General features: G+C 38.2%; 1 protein-coding gene across 1 annotated transcript in view; it reads right to left on the bottom strand.

Annotated features, from left to right (window-relative positions):
- The window catches only part of LOC142345112 (uncharacterized), a 5,126-nt gene extending 614 nt beyond the window's left edge, over positions 1 to 4,512 (bottom strand). The window contains exons 1-2 of the mRNA XM_075397197.1: positions 3,874 to 4,512; positions 2,690 to 3,742 (exon numbers count right to left, since the gene is read on the bottom strand). Of these exons, the coding sequence (XP_075253312.1) occupies positions 2,690 to 3,742; positions 3,874 to 4,512 (1,692 nt within the window). The remainder of the gene's footprint in view (positions 1 to 2,689; positions 3,743 to 3,873) is intronic.
- Between the last annotated feature and the right edge of the window lie 16,312 nt (positions 4,513 to 20,824).

The following is a 20,824-nucleotide window of genomic DNA, read 5'->3' as shown; positions in this document are numbered from 1 at the left end:
CTGAACGTATCGTAGTATTTGTTGGTTTGATCCCTTGTGCTCTATTTTAAAGCATCAATCATTTTTTTATGATCTCAGTATGATTGTCAAGATTTCAAACAGATCACATATGACTTTTTATGATTGCTAAGAAAAGATTATGGCAAGAAACACTGATGTGCGCTTTCGATTGATTGTCGAATGTCACATAATATTGGTCTCTCCGAGCAGGGACCTCTATGGCAGTTGTGATAGCATATCGGATTTAGTGGGAAAACTAGAACAGACTAAAACATTTCCGGAAGAGCAGAGGAAACTTTGCTGTTAATCGAGATGTTGAATGGAGTGTTCATAAAGACGCTTTAGAGATGATTTTAATGCAATTCAACTATGAACTCTAAAGCTTCAAAATGATTTACAAATGCCAAATTCTTTCGTTTAGTTTTTTTCGGAAAGAACTAGTAACCTGTAAAAACAAAAATGACAAAGAAAAACAAAAATCATAATCGAAAAAGTGTCATTTAGTTTTCACAGAAAGGCTATTAACAGCAACACAAAGGATCATTCTCAATATGCACGTTTCGAGACCATGAACAGTTTTTTTTAAAAAACCGACAAAGCATCAAGAAGTCAAATAAAAAATTTACCGAAATATATTTCTTTTTCAAAACATTGGCTTCAAGGTTTTTTTTTATAAAATTGGTTTCAAACAGCTTAGTTTAATTCAAAATTTGTACAATCAATGATTTTTTTAATGCTTTAACGATGACCAGGAGTGACAAATCAGCAACATAAAAATAAAATCCACAGAAATACTATAATATTTTTATGAAAAATTGGTTTCAAAACCCAAAGAACGATCAGTTAAAAAATTAAGCAAATTAAAAGTAATTGTTATTGGGATACCAGTAAGACGTGTCAATTGTACAAATAAAAGAAACACACTTATAACACATAAAACACTTTTGTATTGAAAACAAAAGTGGCCATAGTCAACAAAATTATTAGTTAAAAATGAAAACCATCAAATACATTGAAGGGAACCCATTCAAATGTCGACGCAAAAATCATTTACAGTTTCAACTTTTAGTCGGAATACTGTTCTTTCGACACGCTGAGTTAACTGTTTTACTATTTACTCGTGGCTGCCCTAATTTGAGGCTCAATCAGCTCAATAAATTTGTTTTTCTTTTGGCAAGTGAAAAACGTTTTCTTGAAAATTTTTATGTAAAAAATTGATTTTCAAATTAAAGTTGGAGAAAAATTTCACCAAATAGAGTTAATCTTTATTTCAGTTTTTGGTGTTAAATTAAAAGAAAATGTTTGAACTAAAAGTGGGATTGCCATGTAAAATTTTGAACACATCATGGTGGAAGTGACAAAAAATTTTTTGACCAATTTCTTGTCAAACTTGTCATAATCAAAATTATCCAGTAAAAGTTGATTAGACAGAGCCCGTTCCTTATCTTAAGATAATTTTTTCAGGAAAAAATTTCACCAGGTGAGAATAGGTATCATCGGAAAAGAGTTTGACAGCTCAATAAGACAACTCGGGTTGAGGTTTTTAGGCGAGGTTAATTTTTGTAAGAAACGCGGTGATTGCGGTAAATGCGGTGAAAAAAAATTAATTCGCCGCATTTCACTGCATTTCTTGCAAAATTTCGCAGCGAAATTCACCGAATTTCTTACAAAAATTTACCGCTTCGACTTTTGTGGAAATTTAATGTAAGAAATGCGGTGAAAGCAGTGAAAGCAGTGAAAAAAATAATTCACCGCATTTCTTACAAAAGTTCTCCGCGAAATTCACCGCACTTCTTAAAAAAGTTCATCGAATTGGCTTTCCAACGTTTTTTGAACATGATTTAAATTCACAAGAAATATCATTGAAGTAAGTGACAGTTGGCGCAGTGGACTAGGATGTTAAAGTAATGCAGGAGGTAAGAGGTTCGAACCTCTGTAAGTAAGCCTCTCTTTTTTGGAATACTTAGAAAGCGATATATTTTCCACCTCGTCTCTTTCTGGTACCGAATAAATGTTTTTAATTTACTTGAATACGTTGGGATGAGTGTTTACGTTGACGGAAATCCTTTCAAAATTGTTTCAAATGATGGAAAACGCCCAAAAACATGCAATTGAGCATGCAAATAGGCAAATGCACAGTGTTCTTTTTTGACGCGACTTTTATTTCAACCAGAGATGGGAAAACAGAGGGAGGAGAAAGAACTGGAAATTGATAACCTCCATTTGGACATTGAGAGAATTAAGAGCGAGAGGGTTGAATCGCCGGCTAACTTGAACGAAGATCTGGCTGGGATCAAAATGGACTACCAGATGATGATCTTGTTAATGATTTCTCATCATTCATAGCTTTCAGGGGACTCTAAACGGTGGGGGGGGGGAGGGGGGTTATGCTCTGGCCAGAAATTCTCTGAGATTAAAATAGTCTGAAGTTAGAAATGACGAACTGACTAAAAATGTGAAACCTTCTGAAAAGCGGTCAGCTTTTTGAAAGAGTCAGTTAATTATGAGCGTAAATTACCAGGGTCGAGGTGTCACCGCTAAAAATCGCTAAAAGATGTAAGTTTTGCGGTGAATTTGAGTAAATGTGTAAGATTTGCGTTCAATGCGATGAATGCGGAGAAAAAAAACTTTTAAGCGGTGAAATTTTTTTTCACCGCTTAAGCGGGAAAAAAATTTTTTTCACCGCTACCAGCAGAATGCGGAGATTGCACAAAAGGTCCGGTCCCGTTAGCAGTGCATCGTTCAAAGAAACCCCTTTGTATTTTGAGGCTGCATTTGTCACTCGTCTTATCTTGTCTGGTTTTTGCTTGTTGATGACGGGATGATGCGGTAGGTACCAAATGTTCTTTGCATCCTGGTTCGTAACAGCTGCTATGTATCCCTTATCCATATCATCAACGATAGTGGTCATATATCTCTGTTTCAGTTGGTTGTCTCTCTCTAATCGCTTCTGCAGGGCGTGCCACTGAACCCTTGCCATGAAGTAGTTGTTGGGTAGCGTGACGTTTTCTCGCCAAGGGAGTCCAATCTCATATCTTTCCCCGTTGTGATGTGTGTTCTCTGCCAAAGTCTTTATTGCCTTCTGGTCTTCTTCATTGTGTCCCTTCGTAGAACCCTGACTAAAGTTGACACCTTCAAAGGTCCAAAAAAGATGTAGAAGATTTTCGTCCGGGTCGTCACTACCTCGCTTGAGATGGTTGAAAAGAGTGATGTTGTGGTTGCTGCTTCCTTTATGGTTCGGTTGAAAGTACTCTTGTGGCACAGGGCCTGTCAAAGTCCATCCTAACAGTGTGTTGACTCTGTGGGGTGTTCCTGGTTTGCCGGTAGTGAATTGTCTTGGAACAGTAGCCAGAAAAGCATCTGCCCCTATGAGTATTCCAATTTTGTTGTCACGAATTTGTGGGAAGTTGATTTCTGCCAAATGATCATGGTCTCTACAAAGTCTATTCAACATTTCTGCGGGGACAATTGGCATCTGGAACTGCTCAATGGAGGTTGCGTACACAGGAAGACTTGTCACCGGTTTTGAGCTGTGAAGTGAACCAATTCCAATCCTGACATCAGCTGTTGTCACTGTGTGCTCCCCATGTAGCGAAGCTAGAGGAAGTTCTATATCTTTGGGGACTCTAATCCGAAGAGCATCAGCAATGTTTTGTGTGATCTGTGTATTATCACTTCCACTGTCCAAAAGTGCATAGGTCTCTATGTTGAAGTCTTTGTAGAAGAGCGTGACTGGTATTGCCTGTAGTTGAATAAAAGCTCTGACCCATGTGGGTTCCCGATTTCTGCTACAAGAGTGGTTTTGCACCCGTGGAAGTTTTGATGAATCATCATTCAGTTCGTTGCTAGTCACTGATTGAAAGTGAGTGTTACTTCTGTCATTAGTTTGCTGGGGATTGATGTGCTGCTGATTGGCAGTTTGCTGCGAGTTGTTGTTTCCATACTTGGATTATGAGGGTTGAAACTGTTTTGATTGTATCCCCTTCTGTTGTTGGTATTTGGCGTGTTACTGGTTGTTGACGAAAGCTGAGACGTTGTATGGTTGAAGTTTCTACCGTAGTTTGACTGCACTGGGTTGTTCCTGGATTGAAATCCCCCTTTACTCGTTGCTGGGAAATCACTTCTCTGCAAAGTCCTGAAGTCGTCTCGATGGAGAGTTGAATGATGAAACCCATTGCATCTGTCTACAAGACATCGAATCTTTGATTTACAAAATCCACCCTCATGTCTCTTCAAGCAATTGACACACAAGTTGTGATGCCTCACCAATTGCTGACGGTCAGCTACAGACTTGCTCAGGTATTCTTTGCAGCAACCAAGGTTGTGATCCCAAGAGCATAGTTGACAATTTGAGCTGGCTTGAAGAACTATGTTGGAGTGTTTCTGGCCTTGGAAAGGCCGTTCAACCAGGTCTGTCCTTTGTGGTCTTTGTGGAGAGACATCCTCGCAAGCCTCTGCATATGTGCTTATCCAATCTGCAAAGTCAGCCAAATTTGGCTGCTCTTTTCTCATGCTCCTTACATGTTGATCCAGCGAATCGTCATTGGTGTTGTCAACTTCTCCCTGGCAACTTTAACTACCGCAGAAGCCTTCAGGTCCGATTCAAAATGGTGAAGTTGAGAGGCCTGTACCAAACGTCTGAAGAAGGACGCAAAACTTACAAAGCTGCTGGGATCATCCATTCTGGTCCTAGGCCAATGTTCAAGTTGTGTGAGGTACGCACTCACAACATGCTGCGGCTTTCCAAACTTTCTGATAAGTTCCTGAAGGGCCTCCTCATAGAAGTCTCCGTTGTAAGAGTATCCACAGATGAAGTCTTTTGCTTTGTGAGTTACCGAGTTTTGCAAGTATGTCATTTTCTGAACAGTTGAAAGAGCTGGATTGTCGCGAATGGTTGACTTGAAAAAGCTGTACCATTGATGCCACATCAAAGGATTGCCTGAGAAATGGTCAAGACTAATCTTTGGTAGACTGAACGCATTCATCATCACTTGATGGTTGGTCCATTCAGAACTGTGGGGTCGTTGTTGGAACTGTTGCTCAGAAAATTGTTGTGGCATGAAATTGAAGTGATGGTTGGACTCTCCGTTGGGAGCGTTCATCATTTTGTTTGTCTCTGGGAATGAGTGATCCACTTGACTACCGAGCAAATGACGTGACTGCTGCTGATCCCGCGGATAGTGATTGTCTGCAAAAGTTTGAGTGAAATTGTCAGGCATTGCCTGATGTTGAAATCCGGTTGCTTTACCGGAATTCCAGTACACAGTGTCTGATGGTTGATCGCTAGAAATATTGAGGGTAGCAAAACCTTGATTTGCAACATTCACATCAACAATCGGGCAACTCTGAACCTGTTTCGCACCTTCACTGAAGCTGTGATGCTCCTGTATTGCACTGTTCTCTTTTGGTTTCTGTTGCTGAGCATTGTATTTTTCTACACTTGTTCTTTCTTTTTGAAGATCACGATGACTGTTTTTGAACGGTACACCATCATGGTCATCAGAACTGAACACCTCATCCCAGCTCTCAGCGTTTTCACCTGCATTTTGCATTGGCGTTTTACGTCTCATTCCGCTTGGTTGTTTACGTCTGCTTCCTGAAACAACCACCTGGCTGCGTATTTTATTGGGCTCTTCCGAGGAGGTGTCGGAAGAGATGAACTTTTGATGGTTTGACCCATGAAGCAATCTGACTTTTTGTTTGGTTCTCAGCCATTTGCAATTTCTCCGTGCAGACTCTGCAGCAACAGTGTCGAACTCTTCTTGTGTCAACTGCTGAGTTCGTTACACATGCGATCAAGCTCCGCTTTTTGCTGTCGAAGTTCGTCAACGAGCTCTTGGAGGACTGTTGCTGCTTCTGTTTGTTGCATTTGTTCGTCGAGTAGGTCTTGTGCTGCTTCCCACTCAATGACTTTGAACTTCAAGAGTTGCATGAGTTGAGCCTTGGAGGTTGACTTTGTTTTGGTTTTGCTTGACATGGTTCTGGCTTTTTTCATTGGGTAATGGTTACTTTGTTTATGGTTGCACGATGACATTCACAAAAAACAATTATTGCACTATGAGTGTTATGAGTCACTGCACTTTTAGTTAGCACTTAAAATGTTGTTTGAACGCTTATTAATTGTTTTTTTTTGTATCTAAAAATAACTTGAATGCTATTTATACAGCTGTTGTGGACAGCTATTAATGGTTTGGTTGTCTTATGTTTTACCAAATCTTGCTTGAATGCTGTTTTTTTTTATTAAATTATATTATGCACGCTTTGCGCTGGGGGAGGGTTTTGTCTGATCACGATCGCAAAGAAACACCCTAACCTGGGGAGGATACTGTTTTACCTTTTAGAAAGTTTTGTGCCTACAAACAAAAACTTTTGCACTTGCGTGTCAGCAGGTGCAAAACTGTAAATCAGAATCAGCTAGAGTATCTGTTTGAATGTAAGAAGGGCTTAATCAATCCCTGAAATTTTAAATGCTCTTTCGCTAGACTTAGGGTCAGAGAGTTTTAGCTGAACTAGAACGTGCTATAATCTAAGAAAGATCAGGCTTTGGTACCTATGTATATGTTCGACTATCCCCGTCGTCAGCCTATGCATTGGTTCAAAAGAGAACCCACAGCCTCACCCGCTCAGGCCCCAGTCAATCTTATTAGCAAATGTGGGACCTCTAGCCGCATGGACTAGAGAACTGCATTGAGCGGATTGCATCATAATGTTCGGAGTGCAATGAACGATGCAGGGGGAAGGTCATCGAACTGTAACTTACTTAGAAAGCCTGACAGCCTAGAAATTTGAAGTGCTAAAATATCAGATGGAAAAATATTATAGCACGTTTAATTCAGCTAGGTGGTGGGATTTTTAAAGGTGTTAGTGAAAAACTACAAGTCAGAAATTTTGAAACTACAAGTCAGAAAAGTTGTCTCTGTATTGTGAGTCGATGGTTCGGTTTTAAAACCTAGGATGCGCCAAAAATTGTTATCTTTTCTTTAGTCTGATCCGCTTTCAGAGACAACGACTGGTTTTCAAGAGTTTATTTTGCTGTATGTTATTCTATAAGCTTGTATGCTAGTTAAATAATAGCTTACAAAGGTGTGGTTTATACCCGCATATACTATCAAAGTTAAGTGTGGCACGATGAAACTCATGTATGATAATGAGTAAAAAGGTTTGGCATTGAAATTCATGAAAAATCAAAGTTAAAGATATGACTTTTACAGCGATTATGAATATGAACTCAACAAATTTGAACTAAATAACAAGGGGAAGGATTGGGGGGCTAAACGGTTACGGACCGATTACAAAAACGTACAAATATTCGCCGCGCTTATTTCAACGCTTATCTTATATTCACACGAAATAACATTGTAGTAAGTGGCAGATGGCGCAGTGGACTACGAAGTCCGTGACACGCAGGAGGTAGAGGTTCGAACGTTTGTACGGAAGTTTCTTTTTTGTAAGAATTCCGGTGAATGCGGTGAAAAAATTTTTTCACAGCTAAAAACCCCAAAAATTCACCGCATTTAACGCTAAAAGATGCGGGCGCTTTGCGGTGAAAACAGATTTTTTTACTGCTATTCACCGCCAATCTTACATTTTCGTTGGCCAAACCTCGACTCGGGTACCTCTTTTATTTTGTTATCGGATAATTACCCGGATCGAGGTTTTTGGGTAAATTGATGAAAGAAATGCGGTGAACGCAGTGAATTTTTGTAAGAAATGTGGTGATTGCGGTGAATGCGGTGAAAATAAATATATCACCGCATTTCACCGCATTTCATACATACATTCACCACGAAATTCACCGAATTTCTTACAAAATTTCAATGCACTGACTTTTGTGGCAAATTAATGTAAGAAATGCGGTGAAAGCGGTGAATGTGGTGAAAATAATTCATCGCCTTTCACCGCAATTCTTACAAAAATTCACCGCGAAATTCACCGCATTTCTTACAAAAATTCACCGCATTTGCTTTCCAACGTATATTCAATCTGTTTTAAATTTTCAAGAAATATCAACAGAGTAAGTGATAGTTGGCGCAGTGTAATAAGCAGTTGAAGGCATTCAGGAGGTCAGAGGTTCGAACCCGTGTCGGGACGATTGTTTTTTGTAAGAATACTGAGAACGCGGTGAAAAAAATAATTCACCGCGATTTACCGCATTCACTGCAAAAAGATGCAAGAAATACGCGGTGAAAAATTTTTTTTTTCACCGCATTTCACCGCATTTCTCACAAAAATTCACCGCCAAACCTGGACCCGGGTAAGCATTTTTTGGATAATTGGTCTGAAATTTTTGTTGACGCTGAGCTTTCACAACATGCCTAGGAAATTACATCAGCATAAAAACTGAGATAGGGAAAACACAGTTTAAATTAGTTGTCTATTAGTCGTCGTGATAGTCCCAGTTTTAGTTATAGTTACTAGTACAGTCATAGTTACGTGATGTTAGGAAAAAGGGGAAATAACAAAAGCAACACAACAGCACACAGCAAAAGCAGCCGCAGAAAACGGCATTCCTCCTATACATCAGCAAAATATTGCAACAACAAACTAGCCTGAGCAGTAAATAACGTGTTTGTGTGTCTTACGTTTATATTATTCCTGAGCAGTAAACTGTTACTGTGTCTTGTATTGAAAGTTATTCTTGAGCAGTATATTATTTGTTACCGTGTCTTGTATCAACAATTTATTGGAGCTGAAATTAAACTGTTACGAACCTCAGATTCTGGTATTTCAACCATGAATACAAAAGGCAAAAGCCACTTGAGTTTAAGTTTAAATAGTTTTGCATAAACAAGGGTTAGACAAATATTTTTGTCTTCGATTTTTGTTTCAATCGGATTGCACTGGCATAAATATAGAGATCCCCTATTGTGTGATCTGTAGCAAACCGGGTCCAATTTGATATCGAAAAACTAAGATTAGCCAATAGTCAGAACCTGAAACTGTAATGCAATGGTAAGAATATAGCGGGTATACAGTTACAAAAGCGAAATGCAAAATCAAAATTTCCGGACAGATTTTGGAACCACTCAGAACGAACTGGGCGGTGTAAAACTTTCTTCGCCGCAATTGACTGGAAAAGCAGCTGCTACATTTTGTCCGCCGACACGGACAGTGAAAAACAAGGCGCTGTCCAATTTAATGAAAGAATTACGAAGCTAATTTCTGTGAGATCATTATTAAAGAATCAAGCTGTTGCCTAAACTACGGAACAATATGACTCGTACACGGAGTCGCAGCAACCTGGATAAGCAGATAAGGACCTTAGGACCTTCGCAGAGCAGCTACGACAAAAAACACAAGCGGATTACGATATTATAAAGAAAAAAGTCTGGCACAGCAAACTCAAAACAGTTTATCAACAGATACAAGAAATCGAAAACCATTTTCAGCAACTGCTCGACAAAGAGAGTGGTTTGAATTCTCATCGCACGCAACAACAGGAACTCTTCGAAAGTTTAAACGAAGATTGGTTTCCATATATTCACCAACAGAAAAGTATGTCAAATCAGCAAAGCAGTTCGGATTCACAGAACAAGGCATGAGAACCACCTGTAGATAATTCACAGCCAGTAGAAAAACATCATGTTCTCTCATTGGGGAATGGTAAAAGAAACGAAGACAACGGCTCAAAAACTTCAAACCGGAAGCCAAAAGAAGCTGCGAAACTTGCTGCGTTGAAAAAGATTTTTCGTCCGAGCTTCGATTGATGAAAATGGAACTCCAGACGAAAAGAAAGGAATTTGAGCTAGAATTGCAACTCTTTGAAAAAATGGCGTACTAAACCTTGAATACCAAAAAAACCCCTGACCTAAAGGACTTAGACTCAGGCAGTGATGCTCCTCCGAGTATACGCAGTCGATGGCCAATCAAATGGAAGGAGACCAGAAACAGAGATGTATTCCCATGGCTTGGCCGATCAGATAAACGTGAAAAGGCATACAACCAAAACTGTGAACGTTCTCATGAGACAGAAAACAAATACCCACGAGTAATTTTTGTTGAAGATTGGTAACGCAAGTCAAGATCATCAAGTAGAGAGCGTTACGGTTTGACACAGGGTCAAGAAAACTTTGTGTACAACAAAGCCAACGGAAGCAGTCAACTAACCAAACATAAGTTAAGTCCTTTCCACGGCAATCTACTTGAATGGCCAGAGTGATCAAGTATGTTTGTTGCGACCGTGTACCCACGTAATAGTCCGGACTGAGAGAAAATGAGCCACTTGAAAACGCTTTTATGTGGCAAAAACAAGTCAGCAATATCGGGTACGGGTTATTCAGTGTCTTTCTACACTCAAGCATGGTCACTACTAGTACAAAACTTTGGCCGCCCACATCTGATTGTTGATGCCCAGATTGAGACGTTGCGTAAAAAACAGCCTATAAAAGCTCACGATTCACCTGCCTAGATTAATTATTCAACAACGATAAGCAATGTCGTTAACGTTTTGATGAAATACAATTACAACTGCGATTTACAATCAAGCGCAACACTTCAGCTTCTGATAAAATATTTGCCTCCAAATCTCAAAGAAAAATGGTGGTTTTGTTTAGACGATTGCCAGGAAGATAGAACTGATCTGATTCTTCTTGAAAAGTGGTTAGGAAGAATGACGTTCGTGCGTGAAGAATTTTCAACGTTTAAGGAAGAAATATCAGAGAAGACAAACGGTTCTCCAAGACATCAGTCTTTAGTGCGAGCTCCAACGTAAAATAAACAAAGCCAGCACAGCGATCAATATCCGCTAGTTCATGACACCCATCCTATTTGGAACAGTGCAATATTCAAGAAAATGGATTTTAACGATCCATACACGGCAGTTAGTAAGCAACGCTTATGTTATGGATGTCTTGGTAAAGGCCATGCAATCATAGATTACAAAGTCAACGCGTGCGATATAAATCGATGTACCAAAAAGCACAACTGATTGCTACACTAAGAAATTTTTCTTTACAATTTTTCTTCAAATCGTTCTTGTTTCAATCCAAAATGGACGCCACCGACTGAACACATATGCTTTGCTCGATAGTGGATCAACGGTATCTTTGATCGATCCAAGCATTAAAGAGAAGTTGCAAGCTCAAGGCATAGATGTTCTGCTTAATATAGCTGGCATTCACGGAACAAAAGTATTCCTCCAACAACAAAGGGTCTGCATTCAAAGGTGCGTTCGTTTGAAGTGTTCGTACGTCCGTCGATTTCCTTGGGAAAAACAAACTATGTCAACAACAAATTGAAGTAAAGTTTCAGCCACTTGAGTTTACTTCCAAACAAAAGTTTCAGTTTGATGGAAGTTGGAATCATTCTAGGTCAGGACGCCTATGAACTACAAAAGGCATTAGACCACAAGATAGGAACACGAAGTGATCATTTCGCTGTCGTGACGGATTAAGGATGAATAGTCAGTGGACCCATTGATGGTAAGAGAAGACAAAATGTTTGTCACTTTGCCAGCACAGATGTGAAAAAGGCGGAAAAAAATTCAATCCTGGTGGGACATAGAAACCTAGGCTTCCAAAATAAGTGTTGTAAGTCAATCAAAGAAAAAACAACAAGCTCAGAAGTTCTTACAGAGCACGACAAAGTTTACAGGCGAGCGGTACGAAGAAGGCATGCTCTGGAGTGAACCAAAACCCAATCTTCCGAACAACTACGTTTCTGCCCTATCTCAGCTCTACTCACTGGAACGAAGATTCCAACGAGACCCAAATTTGAACGAATTGTATTAGCAGTCAATTGGCACAGGTGTTGAAAGAGGATTTGTGAAGATCCTTGGTAAATCAGAAGTCAAAGGCACTTTCGAAAAGGAATGGTATTTGCCACACCATCCAGTACTTAACCCAATCAAGCCGGGTAAGGTTCGCCGTGTTTGCAACTCTGCAGCAAAATACAAAGTTGTATGCATAAGTGACAATTTATTAGCCGGAGACGATCTACTACACGGATTGATTGGAACAATTTTCAGATTTTGTGAAGGAATAATTGCCCTAACCGCAGATAATGAATCAATGTTTCTGCAAGTGCAAGTACCCGAACGAGTAAAAAGCTGCCTCAAATTCCTTTGGCGATCAACTATGAACGATCCTGTGCAAATATACGAGTATCAACGTCACGTATTTGGTGCAAAGTGTTCACAAACATGTTCAAACTACGCTTTGAAGCAACAGGCGATCAACAACGAGGATCAATTCCCAATTGCAGCAAAAACAATCCAGAGCAACGTTTACATGGACAATTTCATCAAGCCAGTCGACACTCCTGATGAAGCAATCAATGTTTTCGAGCAATTGCAGTCTCTTCTGTCGAATCGTTGAGTCGAACTGAATAGTGGATCACCAACTGTAATAAAGTGACCGATGAAGTCCCTGAGGATGCTGAAGATAGTCTGCAAGTTTGCAAAGGTAGTAGCAAAGAAGTTGAAACCCAATCTCAAAGAGGAAGATCTTTTCTCTAGTTTCATCATTGTTTGATCCTGCTGGGCTGTTTGCACCATTCAGAGTTCACACAAGACGACTTCTGAAGAGAATCTGGACCAAAAAGCGCGCAAAATTGGACAAATCTGTAAAACCTAGTGAAGAAGAGGAGTTTCTGAAACTGAAAAATCAGCTTCCAGAAATAGCATTGACCAGCATTGACAGAAAAAACTTCTGCACAGCCAAGGACAAATGGGAACTTGTTTTCGCCGACGCATCTGAAGACACAATGTGTCCAGTGGAATACCTGCGTTCAAAGTACAAAGAATGCTCATAAGACTTAGCATTTGTAAATGGAAAGTGCATAGCTTCACTGATGCGACATCACGTTTGGAAGTACAAGCGGCAATAATGGCAGTGAAACTGAAAGAACAGATAGTTAAAGATCAGGAATCAAAGATTCAAAATTTTAACACTTAGACAGCAAGTGTTTGTAGCTAACCCAGTTGCTGAGGTTTTAGATACAACTGACTTTCACAGTGGAATCATGTGAGCGGCATCAACAATCCAGCTGATATCGGGACAAGAGCCATTAATGTTGAAGAGCTTAAGTGAAGTTAGTGGCTCACTGGGCCGGCCTGGTTGAAGAGTCCAGACAGCAAATGGCCTGAGCCAGTAAATTTACCAGTCGCTTCCGATGAGCAGAATGACCAAATGATCTTCGTAAAAAAGTTGAAGAGAGGAAACCTACTGTTCACTGGGTACGATTCAGCAATTTTAATCGACTGGTTAACACAATGGAATACGTGCAGCGCGTATTTAACAAACGCAAAGTGGCAACACAAACACTAAGTGTCGAAGAAAAAGAAAATGCACAAACACGCCTTTTTAGACTATTGCTGCAAGAACAGTTCGCTGAAGAAATGAAATCTGTCAAGGCTGAAAAAGAAACTCCAAAAACATCACAATTCTGCAATTTCCGCACTTCTTTGACAATGGGGGACTTAATTGTGCCAAAGGCAGAATAGGCAAAAGTTAATTGGACTTCAATGCAAAGCATCCAATACTGTTGCATTGGAAAAATCACGTTGTCGAATTATTTCTGCGTAACGAGCACAAGATTAATAATCAAGAGGGGACTGAACATGTCAGAAACCTTTTACAGCAACAATTCTGGATTATTAGCGATTCTGGATTATTGGCTTAAGAGTTGCGTAAGAATAGCCTATGAGGGGACTGAACATGTCAGAAACCTTTTACAGCAAGGATTCTGGATTATTTGCGTAGGAATTGCCTATCGTTCAAAACAGTATAAATGTATCACGTGCCAAATTGGCAGAGCAAAACCAATAGCTCCCGTGATCGCAGTGCTAATACTGAAAGGCTGACTGCTTCAACAGCCATTTTACAAAAAAAAATTGGTCGTAGAACTGAAAAGCGACAGTGTTGATTTTTCACATGTCTAACTGTTCGAGCCGTACATATAGAGAAAGTCCCAAAATTGGATACCAACAGTTGTCTGAACGCAATTAGGCGGTTAATAGCAGGCAGACCGATAACAATGATCAGCGACAATGGGACAATTTTCGTTGGAGAAGATCGAGAGTTCAAACAGTATGTTGCAGCATGGAACAAAGAAAGAATTGAGGAACATTTGATACCACAAATGATCAAATGGAAGTTCAATCAACACGCAGCACCCCACTTTGGAGGAGTGTGGCAGCGACTGGTTAGAAGTTGCAAGAAAGCAATGTTTGCAGTAATGAGGAACCGAACAGTCACTTAAGATGATCTCTCAGCCACAATCCTGTGGAGCAAACATTGAATGCAAGACCATTGACGCCAGTTAGTTTTGACGTAAACTATTTGGAAGCCATTACCCCAAATATTTTTCTGCTTGGTAACAAGGACGTTTGTCTATCACTTTTACCATGCGCAGAAGAATTCGTCGATCATCGAAAAATTCTCCGGCAAACACAAGATTACTCGAATCTCATCTGGGACAAATTCCCAAAGGGGCATCTGCCACCTTTGAACTTTCGAAACACATGGAAATGCAAATCTGACAGAAACTTGTCCAAGTTGATCTCGTGTGGTTGATCAAAGATAGTGAGAAAAAAGTGTGTGTTACAAACTTAGCCAAGTTACAGAGACCATCAAAGGTTCTGATGAAGCAACTCGATCAGCAACTATTCAAACATAAGACGGAGCCTACAGGAGGCCTGTTGTGAAACTCGACCAAGCAATACCAATTGACAAAGATGTTTTTAGGGAGAAAAACAGAGCCGGCGATGACGAGGCTTAGCTATCACTTTATGCTTAGAAAAATACATCAGAAAAAAACTGAGATTGGGAACATTTTTGTGTTAATTGTCTGTTAGTAATCGTGATAGTCCCAGTTTTAGTTGTAGTTACTAGTTCAGTAATAGTCACGTGATGTTGAGAAAAAGGGGAAATAACAAAAGCAACACAACAACACACAGCAAAAGCAGCCGCAGAAAACGGCTTTCTTCCTATGCATCAGCAAAAAATTGCAGCCAACTGGCTTGAGCGGTAAATAACGTGTTAATGTGTCTTGCGTTTACATTAATCTTCAGCAGTAAACTGTGTCTTGTATTGAAAGTTATTCTTGAGCAGTATATTATTTGTTACCGGGTCTTGTATCAACAATTTATTGGAGCTGAAATTCAATTTTTACGGATTCAGTTTCTGGTATTTCAACCGTGAGTACAAAAGGCAAAAGGCACCTGAGTTTATGCTGAAATTTTTTTGCATAAACAAAGGTTAGACACATATTTTTGTCTTCGATTTGTTTTTCAATCGGATTGAACTGGTATACATATAGAGATTCCTTATTGTGTGATTTGTAGCTAACCCAGTTCAATTTGATATCGAAAAAACTAAGATTAATTAAAAGTCAGAACCTGAAACTGTAATGCAATGGTAAGAACATAGCGAATATACAGTGACAAAAGCGAAATTCAAAGTCAAAATTTCCGGACAGATTTTGGAACCACTCAGATAAAACTGAGCGGTGTAAAACTTTCGTCTCCGCAACCGATTAGGCGAGCAGCCGTTGGGAATATAATGGTCACATATGCCAAATGCTTTCTCTAAAATATGGCGCTAAATACAGAAATTTGTGCGCTTTTTAGCACTTGAAAATTTACACGATTTTTCATGTGAGTGAATGTAGGAGGAAATGGAGAAATTTCTAAAGAAAATACAAAATTTTTTGTCCGCGTCCCAATTTCTTTTAGAAAAGACGTTTCATCTGTCAATGATGATTTCATGCTACATTGGGCTCTTATTAGTGATTTAAACCAAAGATAAAACTTTAATTTGAAAAAATGGGGTAAAGTTGGGCGAATTTATCTCGCGAAAATTTTTTTTCCAACGCTGATTTTGAGTGACTGGCAACTACTAAGTCGGGCGAACTCTAGTTTTGAGTGACGGGCGAACTCTAGACAGTACGGAAGTCTCATGTTTTAGCAAAATGGGTGTTTGTTTGCGCAAAGAATTTCATAGCTGAAGAATATAAGAGAATCTAAAAAATTACCGTGGATACTGTTTTCTGAGTTTTGTACATTTTTTCTTTGTTTTTGTAACGTAAAAAGAGAGTGTGGTGAGCTCAAAGGACTATACATTAGTTGTCTGGATTGAAAATTTACGTCGTGGTTGCTAAACACCCAACAAAGAACCCATTGAAAACGATTTTAAAATTTTAGGCATAATGTGTTCAAAGTAGATGTAGCGCACTCAAGAGTTATTGGCTCAAAATGCATCTTCAATACTGCAACCTCTGTTGGTCTTTTAATCATCCCAATTTCTTTTAGAACATAAGATTTTTCTATCAATTGTATTTTTAAGCTATTTTGGTCTTTTTTCAGAGATTAAAACCAAAGATACAACTTTAAAATAAAAAAATGGGGTAAAGTGGGCCACCTAAAAGATCCTTGAAACAAATGGAAATACGAATCTGACAGAAACTTGCCCAAGTTGATCTCGTGTGGTTGATCAAAGATAGTGAGAAAAGACTGTATTACAAACTTAGCCAAGTTACAGAGACCATCAAAGGTTCTGATGAAGCAACTCGATCAGCATCTATTCAAACAAAAGACGGAGCCTACAGGAGGCCTGTTGTGAAACTCGACCAAGTAATACCAATTGACAAAGATGTTTTTAGGGAGAAAAACAGGGCCGGCGATGACGACGCTAAGCTATCACTTTATCCTTAGAAAAATACATCAGCAAAAAACTGAGATTAGCAACATTTTTGTGTTAGTTGTCTTTTAGTAATCGTGATAGTCCCAGTTTTAGTTGTAGTTACTAGTTCAGTCATAGTCACGTGATGCTGAGAAAAAGGGGAAATAACAAAAGCAACACAACAACACACAGCAAAGGCAGCCGCAGAAAGCGGCTTTCTTCCTATACATCAGCAAAACATTGCAGCCAACTGGCTTGAGCGGTAAAAACCGTCTTAATGTGTCTTGCGTTTACATTAATCTACAGCAGTAAACTGTGTCTTGTATTGAAAGTTATTCTTGAGCAGTATATTATTTGTTACCGTGTCTTGTATCAACGATTTATTGGAGCTGAAATTCAAATTTTACGGATTCTGTTTCTGGTATTTCAACCCTGAGTACAAAAGGCAAAAGGCACCTGAATTTATGCTGAAATTTTTTTGCATAAACAAGGGTTAGACACATATTTTTGTCTTCGATTTGTTTTTCAATCGGATTGAACTGGTATACATATAGATACTCCTTATTGTGTGATTTGTAGCTAACCCAGTCCAATTTGATATCGAAAAAACTAAGATTAGCTAATAGTCAGAACCTGAAACTGTAATGCAATGGTAAGAACATAGCGAATATACAGTGACAAAGCAAAATTCAAAGTCAAAATTTCCGGACAGATTTTGAAATCACTCAGAACGAACTGAGCGGTGTAAAACTTTCGTCTTCGCAAACAATTGGGCGAGCAGCCGTTGGGAATATAATGGTCACATATGCCAAATGCTTTCTCTAAAATATGGCACTAAATACAAAAATTTGTGCGCTTTTTAGCACTTGAATATTTACACGATCTTTCATGTGAGTGAATGTAGGAGGAAATGGAGAAATTTCTAAAGAAAAAACAAATTTTTTTGTCCGCGTCCCAATTTCTTTTAGAAAAGACGGTTGATCTGTCAATGATGATTTCATGCTACATTGGACTCTTATTAGTGATTTAAACCAAAGATAAAACTTTAATTTGAAAAAATGGGGTAAAGTTGGGCGAATTTATCTCGCGAAAATTTTTTTTCCAACGCTGATTTTGAGTGACTGGCAACTACTAAGTCGGGCGAACTCTAGTTTTGAGTGACGGGCGAACTCTAGTCCGTACGGAAGTCTCATGTTTTAGCAAAATGGGTGTTTGTTTGCGCAAAGAATTTCATAGCTGAAGAATATAAGAGAATCTAACAAATTACCGTGGATACTGTTTTGTGAGTTTTGTACATTTTTTCTTTGTTTTTGTAACATAAAGAGAGTGTGGTGAGCTCAAAGGACTATACGTTAGTTGTCTGGATTGAAAATTTACGTCGTGGTTGCTAAACACCCAAAAAAGAACCCATTGAAAACGATTTTAAAATTTTGTGCATAATTTGTTCAAAGTAGATGTAGCGCACTCAAGAGTTATTGGCTCAAAATGCATCTTCAATACTGCAACCTCTGTTGGTCTTTTAATCATCCCAATTTCTTTTAGAACATAAGATTTTTCTATCAATTGTATTCTCAAACTACTTCGGTCTTTTTTCAGAGATTAAAACCAAAGATACAACTTTAAAATTAAAAAAATGGGGTAAAGTGGGCCACCTAAAAGATCCTCTCACAAAATCTGTTTTTATTCTTATGTGTTGACTGTAGGTTGTCAGTAAAGCTGAATATTAGCACTTAAGGGCCTTTGAGCCTTATATTTACGAAAAACTCTGACCGGAGCCACGACCTGAAGTTTTTATTTGATAAAGAAAAGTCTTATCATTCTGTTTTGTCTATAGTATTTTTTCTTGAGTTTCTTAACCGAAAAGCTAGGAAAAAGTTCTTCTAGCGTTTCAACTTTATTTCCTAAGTGATATCACACAAATGTCGGGATGTATTGATGAAAATCTGTTTTTGACAAGTTTTGTTAGAATTTTTATGGAGAACCTGCTAAAACATATTGTACTACAATCCAGACTGATACTAAATATGGTACTTAATACAAAAATTTGTGCGCTTTTGAGCACCTGTTTTTCTTTTGTCTTCGTAAACCAACCCCCCCCCCCCCCCCCCCGACTGCCTGAGGCCTGAGATTTTAAACTATAAGTGCAAAAATGCAAAAATGTGCTTAGCGAAGTAAAAATTATTCATTTAAAAATTATGAGTAAACATTTTTACCAGATTGGCTAGAATTTGAACTAAAATTACACTAATTTGACGAATTTGACTATAATTGTATATACACAAGGCATAATTTTAAGCAATTTTTCAAATTTGTTTTCACGCTCTTTTGAATATGTTTAACCAGGATGCATTCTAAAATTCTGTCGTGAAAAATCACACAATTTTTTCTCGTTTGATGAAAAATCACACGATTTTTCGTGTGACGAATGCGTCTGGTGTAATTTCACACGATAAAATTTTCTTCGTGTGATGAAAATTTACAAGATTTTTCATGTGGGTGAATGTAGGAGGAAATGAAGCAATTTTTAAAGAAAATACAGATTTTTTCCTTGTCCCAATTTCCTTTAGAACAGAAGGTTGATCTATCAATGATAATTTCATGCCACATTGGGCTCTTATTTGTGATTAAATTGTTACCAACGGGCCACAATAGTGACTCGTTGGTAATAGAGTTTCACGAGAGTTTCATTTGCTTCAGATCGCATTAAAAAACTTTGTTGATTGTTTTATTATTTTAGTTTCTTGAAATATTGGTATGGATATTTTAATGTTTGTGTTCTGACTTCAAAACTAGTTAAGTGATACCAACGGGTCTAAAATCATTTAATTTGCTTCAGATCAGACCTCTTTGAGTCTCAAAAAGACATTAATTTTGCAGGAAAAATTATTTAATCAAAATCTCAATTTAAATTCTCGGTCACCTAGAGAAAAATTGAGAAATGTCTAACCGTTGATCGATGATTTTATGGTGTTCGTGTCGTCTGTGCTAACCGTTTGTATTGCACTTAGGGCAAAGTTGTGTCAAAGTTTAAAATTTCCAAAAAAATCTGAGGATTTTTCCTCTTGAGTCACAAGTTAGCTTTATTAGTTGTACTGACTCCTCTAAAATATAGCCTCTTTTTTTGCAAGCATCTCTCTAAGTTGGGTTTATTTTGGGTTTTTGACGTTCGGTATCGGTTTCTTACCACTAGTAGACGTGTCTAAGCCGAAAAAACCATACTTTAGTCAGAAAAGGCTCTAATAAAAGAAAAGTTTTCTCTATGTTTCAAAAAATTCTTCTCTCGAAATTCTTCTAAATTTAGAGATGTCTTGAATCTGAGATATTTTTGATTTTTTGGTCAAATATGGCGTTCTTTCATCTGTACCCACTATTTGCACTGCAAATGACGTAAAAATGCCGCAGAATTTCAAAATTTCTATAAAATTTTAAGATTTTTGAAGAAAAGTCGGTTTTTGAAAAAAGTGGTCATTTTTACTTATTCTCGGCCACCTAGAGCCATATTGGGGAATGTAATTCCGTAGATAGTTTGTCTACTCGTTCTTAAAACTTATGGACACAACGGACTTTGATGTTAAAATAGTATTGTATCTATTTCTGGGTTTCCGTTTTTGCTTTATTAGGTTTATTGACCCCTCTAAAATATAGCCTCTTTTTTTGCAAATATCACTCTAAGTTGGATTTATTTCAGGCTTTTGACTTTCGGTACCTGTTGTTTATCACCAGTAGACGTTTCTAAGCCGAAAAAGTAACATATTTTTATGCAGAAAAGGCTCCAAGAATAGAAAGGCTTTCTCTATGTTTCAAAAAAGTCTTCTCTCGAATTTCTTCTAAATTTAGAGATCTCTTGAATCTGAGATCCTTTTATTTTGGTCAAATATGGTGTTCTTGCATCTGTACCCACTATTTGCACTGAAAATGACATAAAAATTGCACAGAATTTCAAAATTTGTATAGATTGTTAGGATTTTGAAGAAAAGTCGGTTTTTGAAAAAAAGTGGTCATTTTTACTTTTTCTCGGCCACCTAGAGCCAAATTGGCGAATGTAAATCCGTAGATAGTTTGTCTACTCGTTCTTAATACTTACAGACAGTGCGGGTTTTGATTTTAAAATAATATTAAATCGTTTTTCTGCGTTTCCGTGTTTGCTTTATTAGGTGTACTGACTGCTCTAAAAAATATCCTCTTTTTTTCTTAAATATCTCTCT

This window comes from Convolutriloba macropyga, chromosome 8 (genome assembly GCF_964194025.1).
Source record: "Convolutriloba macropyga chromosome 8, txConMacr16.3, whole genome shotgun sequence".
NCBI lineage: Eukaryota > Metazoa > Xenacoelomorpha > Acoela > Convolutidae > Convolutriloba > Convolutriloba macropyga.
The sequence above is the reverse complement of the archived record's forward strand: the minus strand, read 5'-3'. Positions and strand labels throughout refer to the sequence as shown.